The sequence below is a fragment of the Hyperolius riggenbachi genome, chromosome 5, assembly GCF_040937935.1.
Source record: "Hyperolius riggenbachi isolate aHypRig1 chromosome 5, aHypRig1.pri, whole genome shotgun sequence".
Lineage (NCBI taxonomy): Eukaryota > Metazoa > Chordata > Amphibia > Anura > Hyperoliidae > Hyperolius > Hyperolius riggenbachi.
This window is the reverse complement of record NC_090650.1, coordinates 201,379,742-201,396,450: the sequence shown is the minus strand read 5'-3', so window position 1 is coordinate 201,396,450 and position 16,709 is coordinate 201,379,742. Positions and strand designations below refer to the sequence as shown.

Sequence of the window (16,709 nt, the reverse complement as noted above, 5' to 3'; positions counted from 1 at the left end):
CTTCAGAGAAAATGTAAAGAGGAGGGAAACTTACAATTGACCGCCTTAAAAACTCTTTTTCATCATTGGATTCACCTGTGTATGTAGGTCAGGGGTCACTGAGCTTACCAAGCCAATTTGAGTTCCAATAATTAGTTCTAAAGTTTTTGGAATCAGTAAAATGACAACAGCGCCCAAATGTATGCACCTGCCTAATTTTGTTTAAACAATTATTGCACATTTTCTGTAAATCCAATACACTTCATTTCACTTCTCAAATATCACTGTGTCTGTCTCCTATATGATATATTTAACTGACACTTTTTATGGTAACAACCAACGATTTATACAGGAAAATATGATGATTAACTAGGTTGCCCAAACTTTCGCTTCCCACCGTAGCTATAAAGTAACAGTAAATACATTAATGGAAAGAGAAAAGAAAAAACTATCTGAAATATTTTTCTTGATGTGGTCAAAAGCTATATAATGGTTTGTTGGTATAAAGCCTACATTTGATCTTCTTAGTACACATGGGCTTATCTTTTTAATGCAATAAGTACCCATAATCTCATTAAAAAAAACAAAAAAACATGCATATAAAAATTCTTATCATTTTCATGACACTGAAACCAATTCACCCATTCAGCAGTGTTTACACATGTTAAGCATTGTCTTTGCAGAGTTAACATTTGCCCAGGCAATTACCACCCTCGCTGCAATTACCACCCTATTGACAGAAATCATATCATTTCTAGTGACTTAAGAAAAAGTGCTTTGTGTCCTCATTTCTTGTGGGATTTATTCTTGGATTTGACCTCATTATAAGCAGCAAATACTTTACCATCTGGTTACTTGGAGTTCACATTAAGGACAGGACTTCTAAGCTGTGCAACAATAAGTCATATCAGAAGATGGCCGGGAGCTTTTTAACACATTGCACAACTGTGAATTGACAAGTCTACAGTTGTTTTGAATTACTGTTTGTGCCTTTTTTTCTCCTTCCTCTGTTTTTTTTTCACAAGACTCTTTCACAAACTTAATTGAAAATCTTTAGACGAAGTTGTCACCAAGAAGCATGTCATAGTTTATGCAAAAGGACATCTTCTCTTCCATTCCTAAATCATAGTATGGCCTGTGCCATGCAAAGTAACTATGGCTGCTGTCACACTCATACATATCGCCAGTATGTGGTATTTTGGGTGGGTGAATACTATTAACCAAACTACTGTATCTGGGCTTTTTTAACATTTTACTAAAAATGTTCTATAAACGTGTATCAGCACTGCATAAATGTTTTTGCATTGCAATGATACTAAACATTGACAGTTCACTTCGATTTGAAGCCAGCTATAATTTACCAGACAGTAAGGGTGGGATGCAATGTGTGGTGTTGCAAGAATGATAGTAGTTGTCCTACCAATCAAACTTGACACAGTGTCTGGCCAGGGATGGAAGAGGCTGGTGTTGGGAGGAGCAGTGTGGTCTGCTTGGATGAGAAGGATCAGGTGACACCAAAAGTTTAATTGAGTAAGCATATTGGGAAGTTTTGAAGGGTGGCAGGCACATTATTCTTTTGGGTATGTACTAGAAGAGTTGACTTTACATAAGAAAAAACAAACAAAATGGAATGTAAATAAACAAAGCCTGGTCATGCTTGTACAGGTGTATTTTCACTGATACATTAGATCTTTCTTGTACATTAGTTCATTATAAGTTAAAGTCTGTCAATTATGACTGTCTTATATTTTGGACCTGACTACTCATGCAGTATACTTGCATTATTGATATTAGCCTCATTTTATAGACTAATTCCATTAAAAAATATTTTATTTTTGTATGGTAAGGGTTTAGGGCTGTTTCTGGATTTTTATTGCTTCCCTATGATCCTTTATGTGCGAAATTCCATCACTTCCTGTCCAGACAGGAAGTGGGAAAATCTATTTAAGGCAGCCATACACTGTTCGATTGCCACCAGATAGACCAACAGATAGATCCCTCTCAACAGATAGATCCAGATCGAATCTGATCACAGAGGGATCTATTGGCTGCCAAACACTGCACACAGATTTTGAATCGATTTCAGCTTAAAATCGATTTTTAACCTGTGGAGCTGCCGCCTGGTCGCTGCCCCCTGTGTGCTCCCCCGGCCTGCAGCAATACATTACCTGTCCACCAGCACAAGTCCCCGGTCCATGCTGACACTTTCTCTGGCTGGCCTCTTCACTTCCTGTCCCGTCCTGTGATTAGCAGAAGTACAAACAGTAGTGGGCGCTGTTTGAACTTCGGCTTGTAACAGAAAGAGACAGGAAGTAATGAGGTGACAGGCCAGCTGGAGAAAGTGTCAGCACGGACCAGGGACTTGCGCCGGCGGACAGGTAATGTATTGCTGCCTCTACGCTGCGCCGGTTGTCGCAGAGTTGATCACCACTAACAACACGCTCCCGACTCACCCACGATTAAGCAAACTTTTCTGCTGGGACAGATCGACTGAATCGATCAATTTCGGATGGAAATTGATTGATCAGTCAACATTTGCGTTATTGATTTCACACATATAGAGAAACAACTGGCAGGCACTCTGGATAAAATTAACACCCCTTTATTGGTTCCTGACACCAATCACATCTATGCCTGAATGGCAAACTTGTGACAACTTCCAATGCAGTCCCCAACATCACATATCATCAAAATCTTAGCCTGAAGAAAAGCAAGGAAGCATGCGAGGAGCAGCAGAGTCAGCAGTGCAGGTATACTTGCGTGACCAAAGTGTTGGCAGATCATGGACTAGGCAGAGTGTTTGTCAAGCTTTAGGGAAACACCAGTCATAGTAGTACAGTAGAGTCCCAGTTATCAGGAAATCAACAAACCAGCAGTCTTCACCAACATTGAGTCTCAAGCAATTAGAAAGCACATTTATCTGGCATAAATCGATCCCCACCGGTGTTGGATAACTGGGACTCTACTGTATAAAGTTTGTTTCACAGTCAATTGTGGTCAAAAGCTATACAGGCATTTTTCAAGCATTTGGTAGACGATTTTTATGGAATTTGAGAAGCATTTCCATGAATTTTCATTGTAAACTAAAAGCTAGAAAAAAACCTTAGACAAATGACTGTGACTGCCAAACTGTACCTTTGAGTTTATGGGAATTTCACACATATGCCTTTGTGTGGCTGCAGAATCGTAAAAAGATACCTACACTAAAATGCTTAAACAAACTCTAAGGGCTGGAACCCACAGGAGCGCTTTTGGCAGCGTTTTGGCAGCACTGCGATACGCTAGCAGTTTGCCAAAACGCTGGGCTAATGTTAATGGATGGGGCAACTTCCACAGGAGCGTTTGCGTTTCCCAGAAACGCAAACGCAGGACCTGCAGCATTTTGGGAGCGTTAGCGCTTCAATGTAAAGTATTGAAACGCTAGCAGAAACGCTCAGCAAAACCTAAACTGAGCGGTTTTGCTAGCGTTTTGCGGTTCAGCACACTGTAACAAAATGAAAAATAATTCACAGGACCAATCAGGATAAAAACGCAAAACGCTAGGCACCCGCTGGGGAAAAAAATACAATGTTGCAAAACACGACCAAAAACGCGCATGAATCCGCTTGCAAACCGCTCAGACAAAACGCTAGCGGTTGCGTTTTGCGTTTGCGGTTTTCAGTGGGTTCCAGGCCTAAGGGCTGGTTCACGCTGCATGCAAAAAAAAAAAATTGATGCATTTTAACTGCTTAGTTCTCCTGCAGCAAAACATTATGAAAAAGCTTTCAGTCAAAATGTGTAGATGTGAACTAACCCATAGGGAAACATGGACATTTTCTTCACCTGGGCTGCATATCAGTTGTCTGTTCAGTTATAACTGATAGTAACTGATTCAGCGTGAAAGGACTCTAAGGTCTCTTTCATACTGCACGCTGAAAAATGTATGCGTTTTAACTGATTAGTTGTTCCATAGCAGTGCATTGTGAAAAGCTTTCGGTTAAAATGCGTATGGTGTGAACTGACCCATGAACTTGGACTTCACCTGGGCTGCACACAGGTTCTCTAAACTGCTATAACTGACAGCAACTGATTTAGTGTGAAAGGACCTTAAAGGGAACCTGTACTGAGTAAAATTATTTAAAACAAACACATGAGGTAACTTCAAATGAATATTACATAGTTACCTTGCTATCAGTTCCTCTCAGAAGCGCACCATTTTCTTCTGACAGTGATCTCTTTCAGTTCTGACAACATTTTGTCAGAATTGAAATATATCAGTTACTGTCAGTTATTTATCAGTTGTTGTCAGTTATAGCTGAGAGGACAACTGATGTGCCAAGTAATGTCTATGTTTTTCTATGGCTCAAGTGGGCGATATGGCAGTTTAACAGTGTGCTGTCCAGAAAGCTGTTATGGGGTAATGACCATTTTCAAAATGGAGGACAGAGAATTCCCTTGATCACAGTGGACAAACAGGACGCGAAAAAGAGAAAGAGATTGAGAAGTAGACTACACGGGAGGTAAGTATAACCTGTGTATGGTTATTTTGACTTTTAATTTTCAGTTCAGGTTTTCTTTAAAGAGAAACTGTAACCAAGAATTGAACTTCATCCCAATCAGTAGCTAATACCCCATTTTACATAAGAAATCTATTCCTTTTCAAAAACGGATCATCAGGGCGCTGATGGCTGATATTGTGGTGAAACCACTCCCACAGGAAACTGTGAGGACCATGGTTCTGGCAGTATCCTGTCTGTGAACCACGTTGCATTTTGGGAAATAGCTGTTTACAGCTGTTTCCAACAGCCAAAAAAGCAAGCAGCAGCTACTTCCACTGACATCACCTGCCAGCAGTAGAAATGTGCTAAATGTCAGAATGTAAATCAGGGAGAGGAAAGTTTTTACAATGGGCAAACACTGACTAAATCATTTATACATAATTATTGTAAAAATGAAGCACTTTTTGTATTACATTATTTTCACTGGAGTTTCTCTTTAAGGTTGCTTTTACACTATGTTCATGCATTCAGTCATAAATGAAAGGACAACTGATGTGCAAGGATAATGTCCATGTGTCCCTTGGGTCTCTTTCACAATGTATGCTGAAAAACTGAAGCTAAGTGATCAGATAAAATGCAATCGTTTTTTAATGTATAGTGTCAAAGAGGCCTGGGGCTCAGTTCAAAGTACATCTCCCTAGAGCAGATGGTAGAGGACCAACAAATATGCAGACTGGACCAGAGGTGTAGCTATGAGTGGGCAAGGGGGGAAAGCCGGGAGCAGCACTGTAAGGGGGTGCAGAGCATGTGAGTGAGAGGCCCGAAGTGCCTCTGCTTCTCTCCCTCCCTCTGCAGAGGAGTGCAGAAGTGTTAACAGCAGCAGAACAAGGGCGGGGGGCATGTCTGGCTAACTATAGGGGGTACATCTGGCTATCTAAACAGGGAGAAGGAGGGCACATCTGGCTTTCTAAACAGCATTTGTACATTTGGCTCAACCCATGACCAAACCCACATGGTGATGTGTGGCCATGCCCAATTTGTCCAGAGGGGGGCGCAAAAACTGTCTTTGTCCCCGGGTGCTGAAAAGCCTAGCTATGCCTCTGGACCGGACACATGCTTTCTGTAGGCCCAATCACACGTGACTGTTCAACAAACTTAGTTTTGTGCATTGCATCTCAGCAATGCAAAAACCCAATCTGCATATTTTTTTCGGGCTGTATATTTCTTGCCATTCGTCCAACTGAGCAGCACACATCTACTGCTGAGGGCAGTGGATACTGCAACCAACCTCTGGAGCAATACAGCATGTCCATACTACTGCTCTGGCTCCAGCAGACCTAGCGAGAGCTGAGGAATACACTTCAAAGTATTTGGCTGGAACATAATTGGGTAGAGTGAGAAAAAAGGAAAGTTTCCACATCACTATCTTGATCCCCTGCTTTGTATGTTTATATATATATATATATATATATATATATATATATATATATATATATATATATATATATATATATATATACACACACTGTATATATGCAGATGATACACAACTGTACCTCTCGGCCCCAGATCTTAACTCCCTCCTCACACGGGTACCCGACTGCCTGTCCGCTATTTTCTCTTTCATGTCTTCTCGCTTCTTAAAACTTAACATGAATAAAACTGAACTAATAGTCTTTCCACCATCCCTGTCCACCTCTTTGCCTGATATTACATTAAATGTTAACAACACGTCTATAACTTCAGTTCCCAAAGCACGTTGCTTAGGGGTAATATTTGATTCTTCTCTCTCCTTTATTCCTCACATTAACTCCTTAACCAGCTCCTGTCATCTCCAACTCAAAAACATAGCACGTATCCGACCTTTTCTCTCCCATGACACAACCAAAATGTCAGTACATGCTCTTATTATATCTCGATTGGACTATTGCAATATATTGCTTGGTGGACTTCCAACTAACCGACTAGCACCGCTCAATTCTGTACTGAACTCTGCTGCTTGACTCATTCATCTCTACTGTCTGCTGCTCCTCTCTGTCAAGCTCTTCACTGGCTACCAATTAATGAGAGGATTCAGTTCAAACTCTTAACCCTAACCTACAAAGCTCTCAACAATCTCTCTCCCCTGTACATCTCCTCACTAGTCTCCAGATACCAACCCAACCGCAATCTCAGATCTGCATACGAGCTTCTTTTATCCTCTTCTACAAATACCTCCTCACATTCACGTGTACAAGACTTCTCACGTGCCTCACCCCTCCTCTGGAATGCCCTTCCACAGCACATCCGCCACTCTCCCACCTTTGAAATCTTTAAACGCTCCCTCAAAACCCACCTTTTCCGACAAGCATATTCTCTAGCTTAGGCCATGCACCCACTAAATAACCTAATTACGCACTGCCTGTACATATACTGTATACTTCCCCCACCTCTTGTTTCCACCCCATTCCTTTAGATTGTAAGCTCACAAGGGCAGGGCTCTCAGCCTTTTGTGTCATGGAATGTTATTCATTTAATTGCTTGCACTCTGTTAGACATTTATACATTTTAGTCATCATGTTAAATTTGCAATTGTAATCAGCAGTTCTGTATTTTGTATCATGGTTCATATTTGATGTATATCATTGTCTGTATCATTAGGTAGCCCTTGTTTGTTTTCCTACTTTGTACAGTGCCACTGAATATGTTGGCGCTTTAGAAATAAATAATAAATATATATATATATATATATATATATATATATATATATATATATATACTGTATATTCCTGCGTATAAGACTACTTTTTAACCCTTGAAAATCTTCTGAAAAGTTGGGGGTCGTCTTATACGCCGGGTGTCATTGATGCCAGGTGATACGCCCTATCCTGTTACCGCCTCTCAGATCTCCCTGCTGAGGGAGCGCAATCTATTCTTCCATACCGCTCTGATAAACAGATAGACAAGGAGAGCTGACCAGTCTACTTAAGGAGAGTTGACCAATGCAACAAGTCAATTGACTATATACTGTTATATACTGGGTAACACATACAGTACAGCACCAGTACATGATTTTTTTTTTAATTTTTATTTTAATTAGGTGTGCATTGGAAGAGGGGTAGTCTTATACGGCGAGTATATCCCAAACTCTATATTTTAACTGGAAAAGTTGGGGGTCATCTTATACGCCCAGTCGTCTTATACGCCGGAATATACGGGTATATATATTTATATATATATATATATATATACACATATATATATATATATATATATATATATATATATATATGTTCATGTTAAATTTAATGCACTGTCAGAATGTACTGTTAAAAAAAAGTTTTCATCACCACCTCAGAAGAAGAATAATGATGTATTCAGCTGCATTGTTTATGTTCCATTTTAATATGAATCTGAAGTTTTTTTTCATGTGACTCTTCGATGTGTATTCTCTTTCCTTCTGTTCTTCCAGCACCTGGACACAAACAAATGAGCATTGCATTACACATTTCTCTGGATGTTTGTTCCAATAACAATTATTTAGTTATGCTGCTTGAAGCATATATTATCTATCCACTGCTTTCTTAAAAGCACCTCAGCAGTGACAGGGTGTGATTAGGAATCAAAAGAGAGATGTGTTATTCAACAGGATATGGTAATGTTTTCAATTTCTTCTTCCATGTACCATATGTCACGCATTATAGTTCCATTGTCTCTTTTTTACAGCATATCCTAATTTACTGTCTGAAGTTTTAATGTTCTCATTGATGTACTGTTGGTCATTCTATTTTCCTGATGTGTGAGGCACCATAGTCACAGCTGTTTCTGTTCCAGATACCTATCTCTGCACTCGTGTCATTTGTGGAAGCACTGGAAGTTGGCTACACCAAACACAAAAATCCATACCACAACCTGATTCACGCAGCAGATGTCACACAAACTGTCCATTACTTTCTCTTTAAGTCAGGTTTAGCGGTAAGTGCTGTCTTGTCTTTCCATTGAATATGTGGCTAATATCACCCGACAGAATAAACCAATTTAGACATAAAATAAGCATTTACATTAAATTAGAACTTCAGTAAATATTAGAATTTTATTTTTTGTAAAATTGACAGTAAATGCATTGAGTTGAACACTGCCATTTATCTCTATGCGGGACACGGTGGATTGTGCAGGCAGAAGTGCGGCTTTGCACTTCCGCCGGCATTTTCCCATCTGAACAGGCTCATAGAATAAGTAAATGTTACATTGTGGCTTTTTTTCTATTATTATTATCATTATTGCTTGTGTCCCATATGAGTGTGTTTTTCTTTCATTTTGTCTGATTTTACCTGGAGCAAAAAGTGAGGGAGTAAATGCTAAATAAAAATAAAGGAGTGCTTGGTCCTAGCAACATAAAAAAATATATACTTATTATATTTCATTAAATTCTTCTTTTAGCTTTTACTAATAAAAAGCTTTAATGTCAGTTGAACTGTATGCTTGTAGTCAGATAAGATCCACATGCACACCAAGCTTCCTGATACCCCTATACAAACAGGCACACTAAAAAGTTATTTCAAAAAGATAAAAATGCATAAAAAAATAAAAAATAGGCAATGAATAGTAATGTCAGGTTCTATTACCAATTCCTCTACTTCAGACTATCTTTAAGCAGTTATTTTTATTTTTTTGTAAAGTGCATAAGTCTGCTACCAATAGATAGTCTCTTCTCTCATCGACATAGACCACTGTCCTTGAAAACACAAAAGGTCTACTTCTCCATATGCTCCTCACCGAGCCAATACAGACAGTCTTACACTGGGTAATCATGACCAGTAGCTGTTATAAATAAAAAGCACTTAACCACTTGAGGACCTAGGGCTTTCTACCCCTTAAGGACCGGCCACTTTTTTTCCATTTAGACCACTGCAGCTTTCACGGTTTATTGCTCGCTCATACAACCTACCACCTAAATGAATTTTGGCTCCTTTTCTTGTCACTAATAAAGCTTTCTTTTGGTGCTATTTGATTGCTCCTGCGATTTTTACTTTTTATTATATTCATCAAAAAAGACATGAATTTTGGCAAAAAAATGATTTTTTTAACTTTCTGTGCTGACATTTTTCAAATAAAGTAAAATTTCTGTATACATGCAGCGCGAAAAATGTGGACAAACATGTTTTTGATAAAAAAACCCCATTCAGTGTATATTTATTGGTTTGGGTAAAAGTTATAGCCAAAGGCGGGACAAGGTCCTCCAGCACCCAAGGCTGAGACACCAAAGTGTGCCCCTCCATCCCTCCCACCCCAGCCAGCACACACTGATTGCTATTAGACTAAGAGGTGCCACAGGGCCCACAACCTCCCCAACACCTTAATATCTAGTTATCTGGCTTGCAGTCACTGCTATGTATCCCCTTTTCTTATTTCTTTCTGCTTCAAACACAATAGGGGAATGATAGCTGAGTGAGATGTGCACCCCTCCTACACTGCGCCCTGAGGCTGGAGCCTCTCCAGCCTATGCCTCGGCCCGGCCCTGGTTATAGCGTTTACAAACTATGGTGCAAAAAGTGAATTTTCCCATTTTCAAGCATCTCTGACTTTTCTGACCCCCTGTCATGTTTCATGAGGGGCTAGAATTTCAGGATAGTATAAATACCCCCAAATGACCCAATTTTGGAAAGAAGACATCCCAAAGTATTCACTGAGAGGCATAGTGAGTTCATAGAAGATATTATTTTTTGTCACAAGTAAGCGGAAAATGACACTTTGTGAGAAAAAAAAAAAAAGTTTCCATTTCTTCTAACTTGCGACAAAAAAAAATGAAATCTGCCACGGACTCACCATGTTCCTCTCTGAATACCTTGAAGGGTCTACTTTCCAAAATGGGGTCATTTGTGGGGTGTGTTTACTGTCCTGACATTTTGGGGGGTGCTAAATTGTAAGCACCCCTGTAAAGCCTAAAGGTGCTCATTGGACTTTGGACCCCTTAGCGCAGTTAGGCTGCAAAAAAGTGCCACACATGTGGTATTGCCGTACTCAGGAGAAGTAGTATAATGTGTTTTGGGGTGTATTTTTACACATACCCATGCTGGGTGGGAGAAATATCTCTGTAAATGACAATTTGTTAATTTTTTTTACACACAATTGTCCATTTACAGAGATCTTTCTCCCACTCAGCATGGGTATGTGTAAAAATACACCACAAAACACATTATACTACTTCTCCTGAGTACGGCGATACCACATGTGTGGCACTTTTTTGCACCGTAACTGCGCTAAAGGGCCCAAAGTCCAATGAGTACCTTTAGGATTTCACAGGTCATTTTGAGAAATTTCGTTTCAAGACTACTCCTCACGGTTTAGGGCCCCTAAAATGCCAGGGCAGTATAGGAACCCCACAAATGACCCCATTTTAGAAAGAAGACACCCCAAGGTATTCCGTTAGGAGTATGGTGAGTTCATAGAAGATTTTATTTTTTGTCAAAAGTTAGCGGAAAATGACACTTTGTGAAAAAACACAATTAAAATCAATTTCCGCTAACTTTTGACAAAAAAATAAAATCTTCTATGAACTCGCCATACTACTAACGGAATACCTTGGGGTGTCTTCTTTCTAAAATGGGGTCATTTGTGGGGTTCCTATACTGCCCTGGCATTTTAGGGGCCCTAAACCGTGAGGAGTAGTCTTGAAACGAAATTTCTCAAAATGACCTGTGAAATCCTAAAGGTACTCATTGGACTTTGGGCCCTTTAGCGCAGTTAGGGTGCAAAAAAGTGCCACACATGTGGTATCGCCATACTCAGGAGAAGTAGTACAATGTGTTTTGGGGTGTATTTTTACACATACCCATGCTGGGTGGGAGAAATACCTCTGTAAATGGACAATTGTGTGTAAAAAAATCAAAAGATTGTCATTTACAGAGGTATTTCTCCCACCCAGCATGGGTATGTGTAAAAATACACCTCAAAACACATTATACTACTTCTCCCGAGTACGGCGATACCACATGTGTGGCACTTTTTTGCACCCTAACTGCACTAAGGGGCCCAAAGTCCAATGAGTACCTTTAGGATTTCACAGGTCATTTTTGTTTCAAGATTACTCCTCACGGTTTAGGGCCCCTAAAATGCCAGGGCAGTATAGGAACCCCACTAATGACCCCATTTTAGAAAGAAGACACCCCAAGGTATTCCGTTAGGAGTATGGTGAGTTCATAGAAGTTTTTATTTTTTTGTCACAAGTTAGCGGAAATTGATTTTAATAGTTTTTTTTTCACAAAGTGTCATTTTCCGCTAACTTGTGACAAAAAATAAAATCTTCTATGAACTCACCATACTCCGTACGGAATACCTTTGGGTGTCTTCTTTCTAGAATGTGGTCATTTGTGGGGTTCCTATACTGCCCTGGCATTTTAGGGGCCCTAAACCGTGAGGAGTAGTCTTGAAACCAAATGTCGCAAAATGACCTGTGAAATCCTAAAGGTACTCATTGGACTTTGGGCCCCTTAGCGTACTTAGGGTGTAAAAAAGTGCCACACATGTGGTACCGCCGTACTCAGGAGAAGTAGTATAATGCGTTTTGGGGTGTATTTTTACACATACCCATGCTAAGTGGGAGAAATATCTCTGTAAATGACAATTGTTTGATTTTTTTACACACAATTGTCCATTTACATAGAAATTTCTCCCACCCAGCATGGGTATGTGTAAAAATACACCCTAAAACACATTATACTACTTTTCCTGAGTACGGCGGTACCACATGTGTGACACTTTTTTGCAGCCTAGGTGCGCTAAGGGGCCCAACGTCCTATTCACAGGTCATTTTGAAGCATTTGTTTTCTAGACTACTCCTCGCGGTTTAGGGCCCCTAAAATGCCAGGGCAGTATAGGAACCCCACAAGTGACCCCATTTTAGAAAGAAGACACCCCAAGGTATTCTGTTAGGTGTATGGCGAGTTCATAGAAGATTTTATTTTTTGTCACAAGTTAGTGAAAAATGACACTTTGTGAAAAAAAACCAATAAAAATTAATTTCCGCTAACTTTTGACAAAAAATAAAATCTTCTATGAACTCGTCATACACCTAACAGAATACCTTGGGGTGTCTTTTTTTCTAAAATGGGGTCACTTGTGGGGTTCCTATACCGCCCTGGCATTTTACAGGCCCAGAACCGTGAGTAGTCTTGAAACCAAATGTCTCAAAATGACTGTTCAGGGGTATAAGCATCTGCAAATTTTGATGACAGGTGGTCTATGAGGGGGCGAATTTTGTGGAACCGGTCATAAGCAAGGTGGCCTTTTAGATGACAGGTTGTATTGGGCCTGATCTGATGGATAGGAGTGCTAGGGGGGTGACAGGAGGTGATTGATGGGTGTCTCAGGGGGTGGTTAGAGGGGAAAATAGATGCAATCAATGCACTGGGGAGGTGATCGGAAGGGGGTCTGAGGGGGATCTGAGGGTTTGGCCGAGTGATCAGGAGCCCACACGGGGCAAATTGGGGCCTGATCTGATGGGTAGGTGTGCTAGGGGGTGACAGGAGGTGATTGATGGGTGTCTCAAGGTGTGATTAGAGGGGGGAATAGATGCAAGCAATGCACTGGCGAGGTGATCAGGGCTGGGGTCTGAGGGCATTCTGAGGGTGTGGGCGGGTGATTGAGTGCCCTAGGGGCAGATAGGGGTCTAATCTGATAGGTAGCAGTGACAGGGGGTGATTGATGGGTAATTAGTGGGTGTTTAGGGTAGAGAATAGATGGAAACACTGCGCTTGGGTGGTGATCTGATGTCGGATCTGCGGGCGATCTATTGGTGTGGGTGGGTGATCAGTTTGCCCGCAAGGGGCAGGTTAGGGGCTGATTGATGGGTGGCAGTGACAGCGGGTGATTGATGGGTGGCAGTGACAGGGGGTGATTGATGGGTGGCAGTGACAGGGGGTGATTGATGGGTGATTGATAGGTGATTGACAGGTAATCAGTGGGTTATTACAGGGGAGAACAGATGTAAATATTGCACTGGCGAATTGATAAGGGGGGGTCTGAGGGCAATCTGAGCGTGTAGGCGGGCGATTGGGTGCCCGCAAGGGGCAGATTAGGGTCTGATCTGATGGGTAACAGTGACAGGTGGTGATAGGGGGTGATTGATGGGTGATTGATGGGTAATTAGTGGGTGTTTAGAGGAGAGAATAGATGGAAACACTGCGCTTGGGTGGTGATCTGATGTCGGATCTGCGGGCGATCTATTGGTGTGGGTGGGTGATCAGTTTGCCCGCAAGGGGCAGGTTAGGGGCTGATTGTTGGGTGGCAGTGACAGGGGGTGATTGATGGGTGATAGGTGATTGGCAGGTGATTGACAGGTGATCAGTGGGTTATTACAGGGAAGGACAGATGTAAATATTGCACTGGCGAATTGATAAGGGGGGGTCTGAGGGCAATCTGAGCGTGTAGGCGGGTGATTGGGTGCCCGCAAGGGGCAGATTATGGTCTGATCTGATGGGTAACAGTGACAGGTGGTGATAGGGGGTGATTGATGGGTAATTAGTGGGTGTTTAGAGGAGAGAATAGATGTAAACGCTGCGCTTGGGTGGTGATCTGATGTCGGATCTGCGGGCGATCTATTGGTGTGGGTGGGTGATCAGATTGCCCGCAAGGGGCAGGTTAGGGGCTGATTGTTGGGTGGCAGTGACAGGGGGTGATTGATGGGTGATAGGTGATTGGCAGGTGATTGACAGGTGATCAGTGGGTTATTACAGGGAAGGACAGATGTAATTAATGCACTGGCGAATTGATAAGGGGGGGGGGTGTCTGAGGGCAATCTGAGCGTGTGGGCGGGTGATTGGGTGCCCGCAAGGGGCAGATTAGGGTCTGATCTGATAGGTAACAGTGACAAGTGGTGATAGGGGGTGATTGATGGGTAATTAGTGGGTGTTTAGAGAAGATAACAGATGTAAACAATACATTTGGGAGGTAATCTGACGGCGGGTTTGCGGGCGATCTAATGGTGTGGGTGGGTGATCAGATTGCCCGCAAGGGGCAGGTTAGGGGCTGATTGATGGGTGGCAGTGACAGGGGGTGACAGGGGGTGATTGATGGGTGATAGGTGATTGGCAGGTGATTGACAGGTGATCAGTGGGTTATTACAGGGAAGAACAGATATAATTAATGCACTGGTGAATTGATAAGGGGGGGTCAGAGGGCAATCTGAGCGTGTGGGCGGGTGATTGGGTGCCCGCAAGGGGCAGATTAGGGTCTGATCTGATAGGTAAAAGTGACAGGTGGTGATAGGGGGTGATTGATGGGTGATTGATGGGTAATTAGTGGGTGTTTAGAGGAGAGAATAGATGTAAACAATGGATTTGGGAGGTGATCTGATGTCGGATCTGCGGGCGATCTATTGGTGTGGGGGGGGGGGGGTGATCAGATTGCCTGCAAGGGGCAGGTTAGGGGCTGATTGATGGGTGGCAGTGACAGGGGGTGATTGACAGGTGATTGACAGGTGATTGACAGGTGATTGACAGGTGATCAGGGGACTAGATGCATACAGTAAACAGGGGGGGGGGGGTCTGGGGGGGGGGGGGGTCTGGGGAGAATCTGAGGGGTGGGGGGTGATCAGGAGGGGGCAGGGAGCAGGGGGGGGGATAAAAAAAAAATAGCGTTGACAGATAGTGACAGGGAGTGATTGATGGGTGATTAGGGGGGGTGATTGGATGCAAACAGGGGTCTGGGGGGTGGGCAGGGGGGGGGGGTCTGATGGGTGCTGTGGGCGATCTGGGGCGGGGGGGGAGAAATCAGTGTGCTTGGGTGCAGACTAGGGTGGCTGCAGCCTGCCCTGGTGGTCCCTCGGACACTGGGACCACCAGGGCAGGAGGCAGCCTGTATAATACACTTTGTAAACATTACAAAGTGTATTATACACTTTGTATGCGGCGATCGCGGGGTTAACATCCCGCCGGCGCTTCCGTATAGCCGGCGGGATGTTGCGGCGGGCGAGCGGTGACAGGCGCCGGCGGAGGATCGCGTCACGGATGACGCGATCGCTCCGCCCATGCCCTTAGAAGGACTGCCGCCTCTGTGGGCGAGCCGGTCCTTCAGGGCTCCACTTCCCGGCCGCCCCTGTGCGTTAGGCGGTCGGGAAGTGGTTAAGTTTGTTCTTCTTCCCTATATTGGGTATGTATCAATATGAGCCCGGGGCCAGTGGCTCAGTGCATCCTCTCCACTTTTTCCCCTGCAGCTAACCTTCGCGGAGGTGTACTTCCTGTGATGTCACAGACACCTTGCTTCAGCTCTGGTGGGTCCTTCTCCTTTGCAGCTGAAAATAAAGTCCACAATTGTGTCCCCACTGTACATTGCTGCTGATCAACATGTTTCAGCGGACACAGAGGCCTTCTTCACAGTCATGTTTACTTGTACACTCCTGACACTTTCACATTTAAAGCAAACCTGAACTAAAAATTAAAAGTCAAAAATAAAAATGTGTACATTATACTTGCCTCCCATGTAGTCTGTACACTATTAAACTGTAATATTGCCCACTTGAGCCATATGGAAACATGGACATTACCTCTGACGGTCATCAGTTGTCCTTTCAGTTATAACTGACATCAACGTATATGAAACTGACAGCAACTGCTATATTTAATCTTGTCAGACCTGGAAGGAATGGTTGTAAGGAGAAAATGATGAGCTTCTGAGAGGAATTGACCATAAAGTAAGTATGTAATAACACTGACACAGCTATAAAAACATTTTATACTAGTAGTAATAGAGAGGGTTACAACTTCTGTAACATTTTAGTTGATAGGCAACATCCTCATTAGTTTTATTGTTATGCTGCAGTGGCAGGATACATCCTGCTCACATCCTCCCCCCATCTTCTCCACAGGACAACCTCCGTGCATCAGTTGTTGTGAGTACACTGTCACCTGATGCGATACTGGGAGGAGGTAGTTTCAGGTGATGTTTTTGACAGAGTAGCCGGTAATATTTGCTAATGGATCTGCACACTAGACTGGGGATTTCAAACAAGAATCTGTTTCTATAAACATGATGGGGTCACTTGTACAATTATGTTTTTATTAATTCTTGATTGTGTTATTATCAAAATAACATACATTAGAGAATAACATTTTGCCTTATGTTTGGGAACTACCAGTATGTTAATAACACAAATAACATTTCTGTGAGAAAGATTAATTTCACAGGTTTGCTAAAAAATCACCAGAAACAATAGGATGTGTTGTACAATTTTATCTTTAAAGGAATACTATCGATACCCAAGTGTTCTAAAATGAC

The 16,709-nt window shown here is 42.3% G+C and overlaps 1 protein-coding gene and 1 long non-coding RNA gene across 5 annotated transcripts in view; one reads left to right on the top strand and one right to left on the bottom strand.

Moving 5' to 3' along the window:
• The window catches only part of PDE1C (phosphodiesterase 1C), a 1,357,122-nt gene that overhangs the window by 962,829 nt on the left and 377,584 nt on the right, over positions 1–16,709 (top strand). For all 4 annotated transcript variants that reach the window (XM_068236575.1, XM_068236577.1, XM_068236578.1 and 1 more), the window contains one exon: positions 8,271–8,411. In XM_068236575.1, the coding sequence (XP_068092676.1) occupies positions 8,271–8,411 (141 nt within the window). The remainder of the gene's footprint in view (positions 1–8,270; positions 8,412–16,709) is intronic.
• Positions 7,821–16,063, bottom strand: LOC137518550 (uncharacterized). Its single transcript, XR_011020845.1, has 2 exons — positions 15,979–16,063; positions 7,821–7,911 (listed from the first exon to the last, which is right to left on the bottom strand). It is a non-coding gene; the product is annotated as an uncharacterized lncRNA (long non-coding RNA).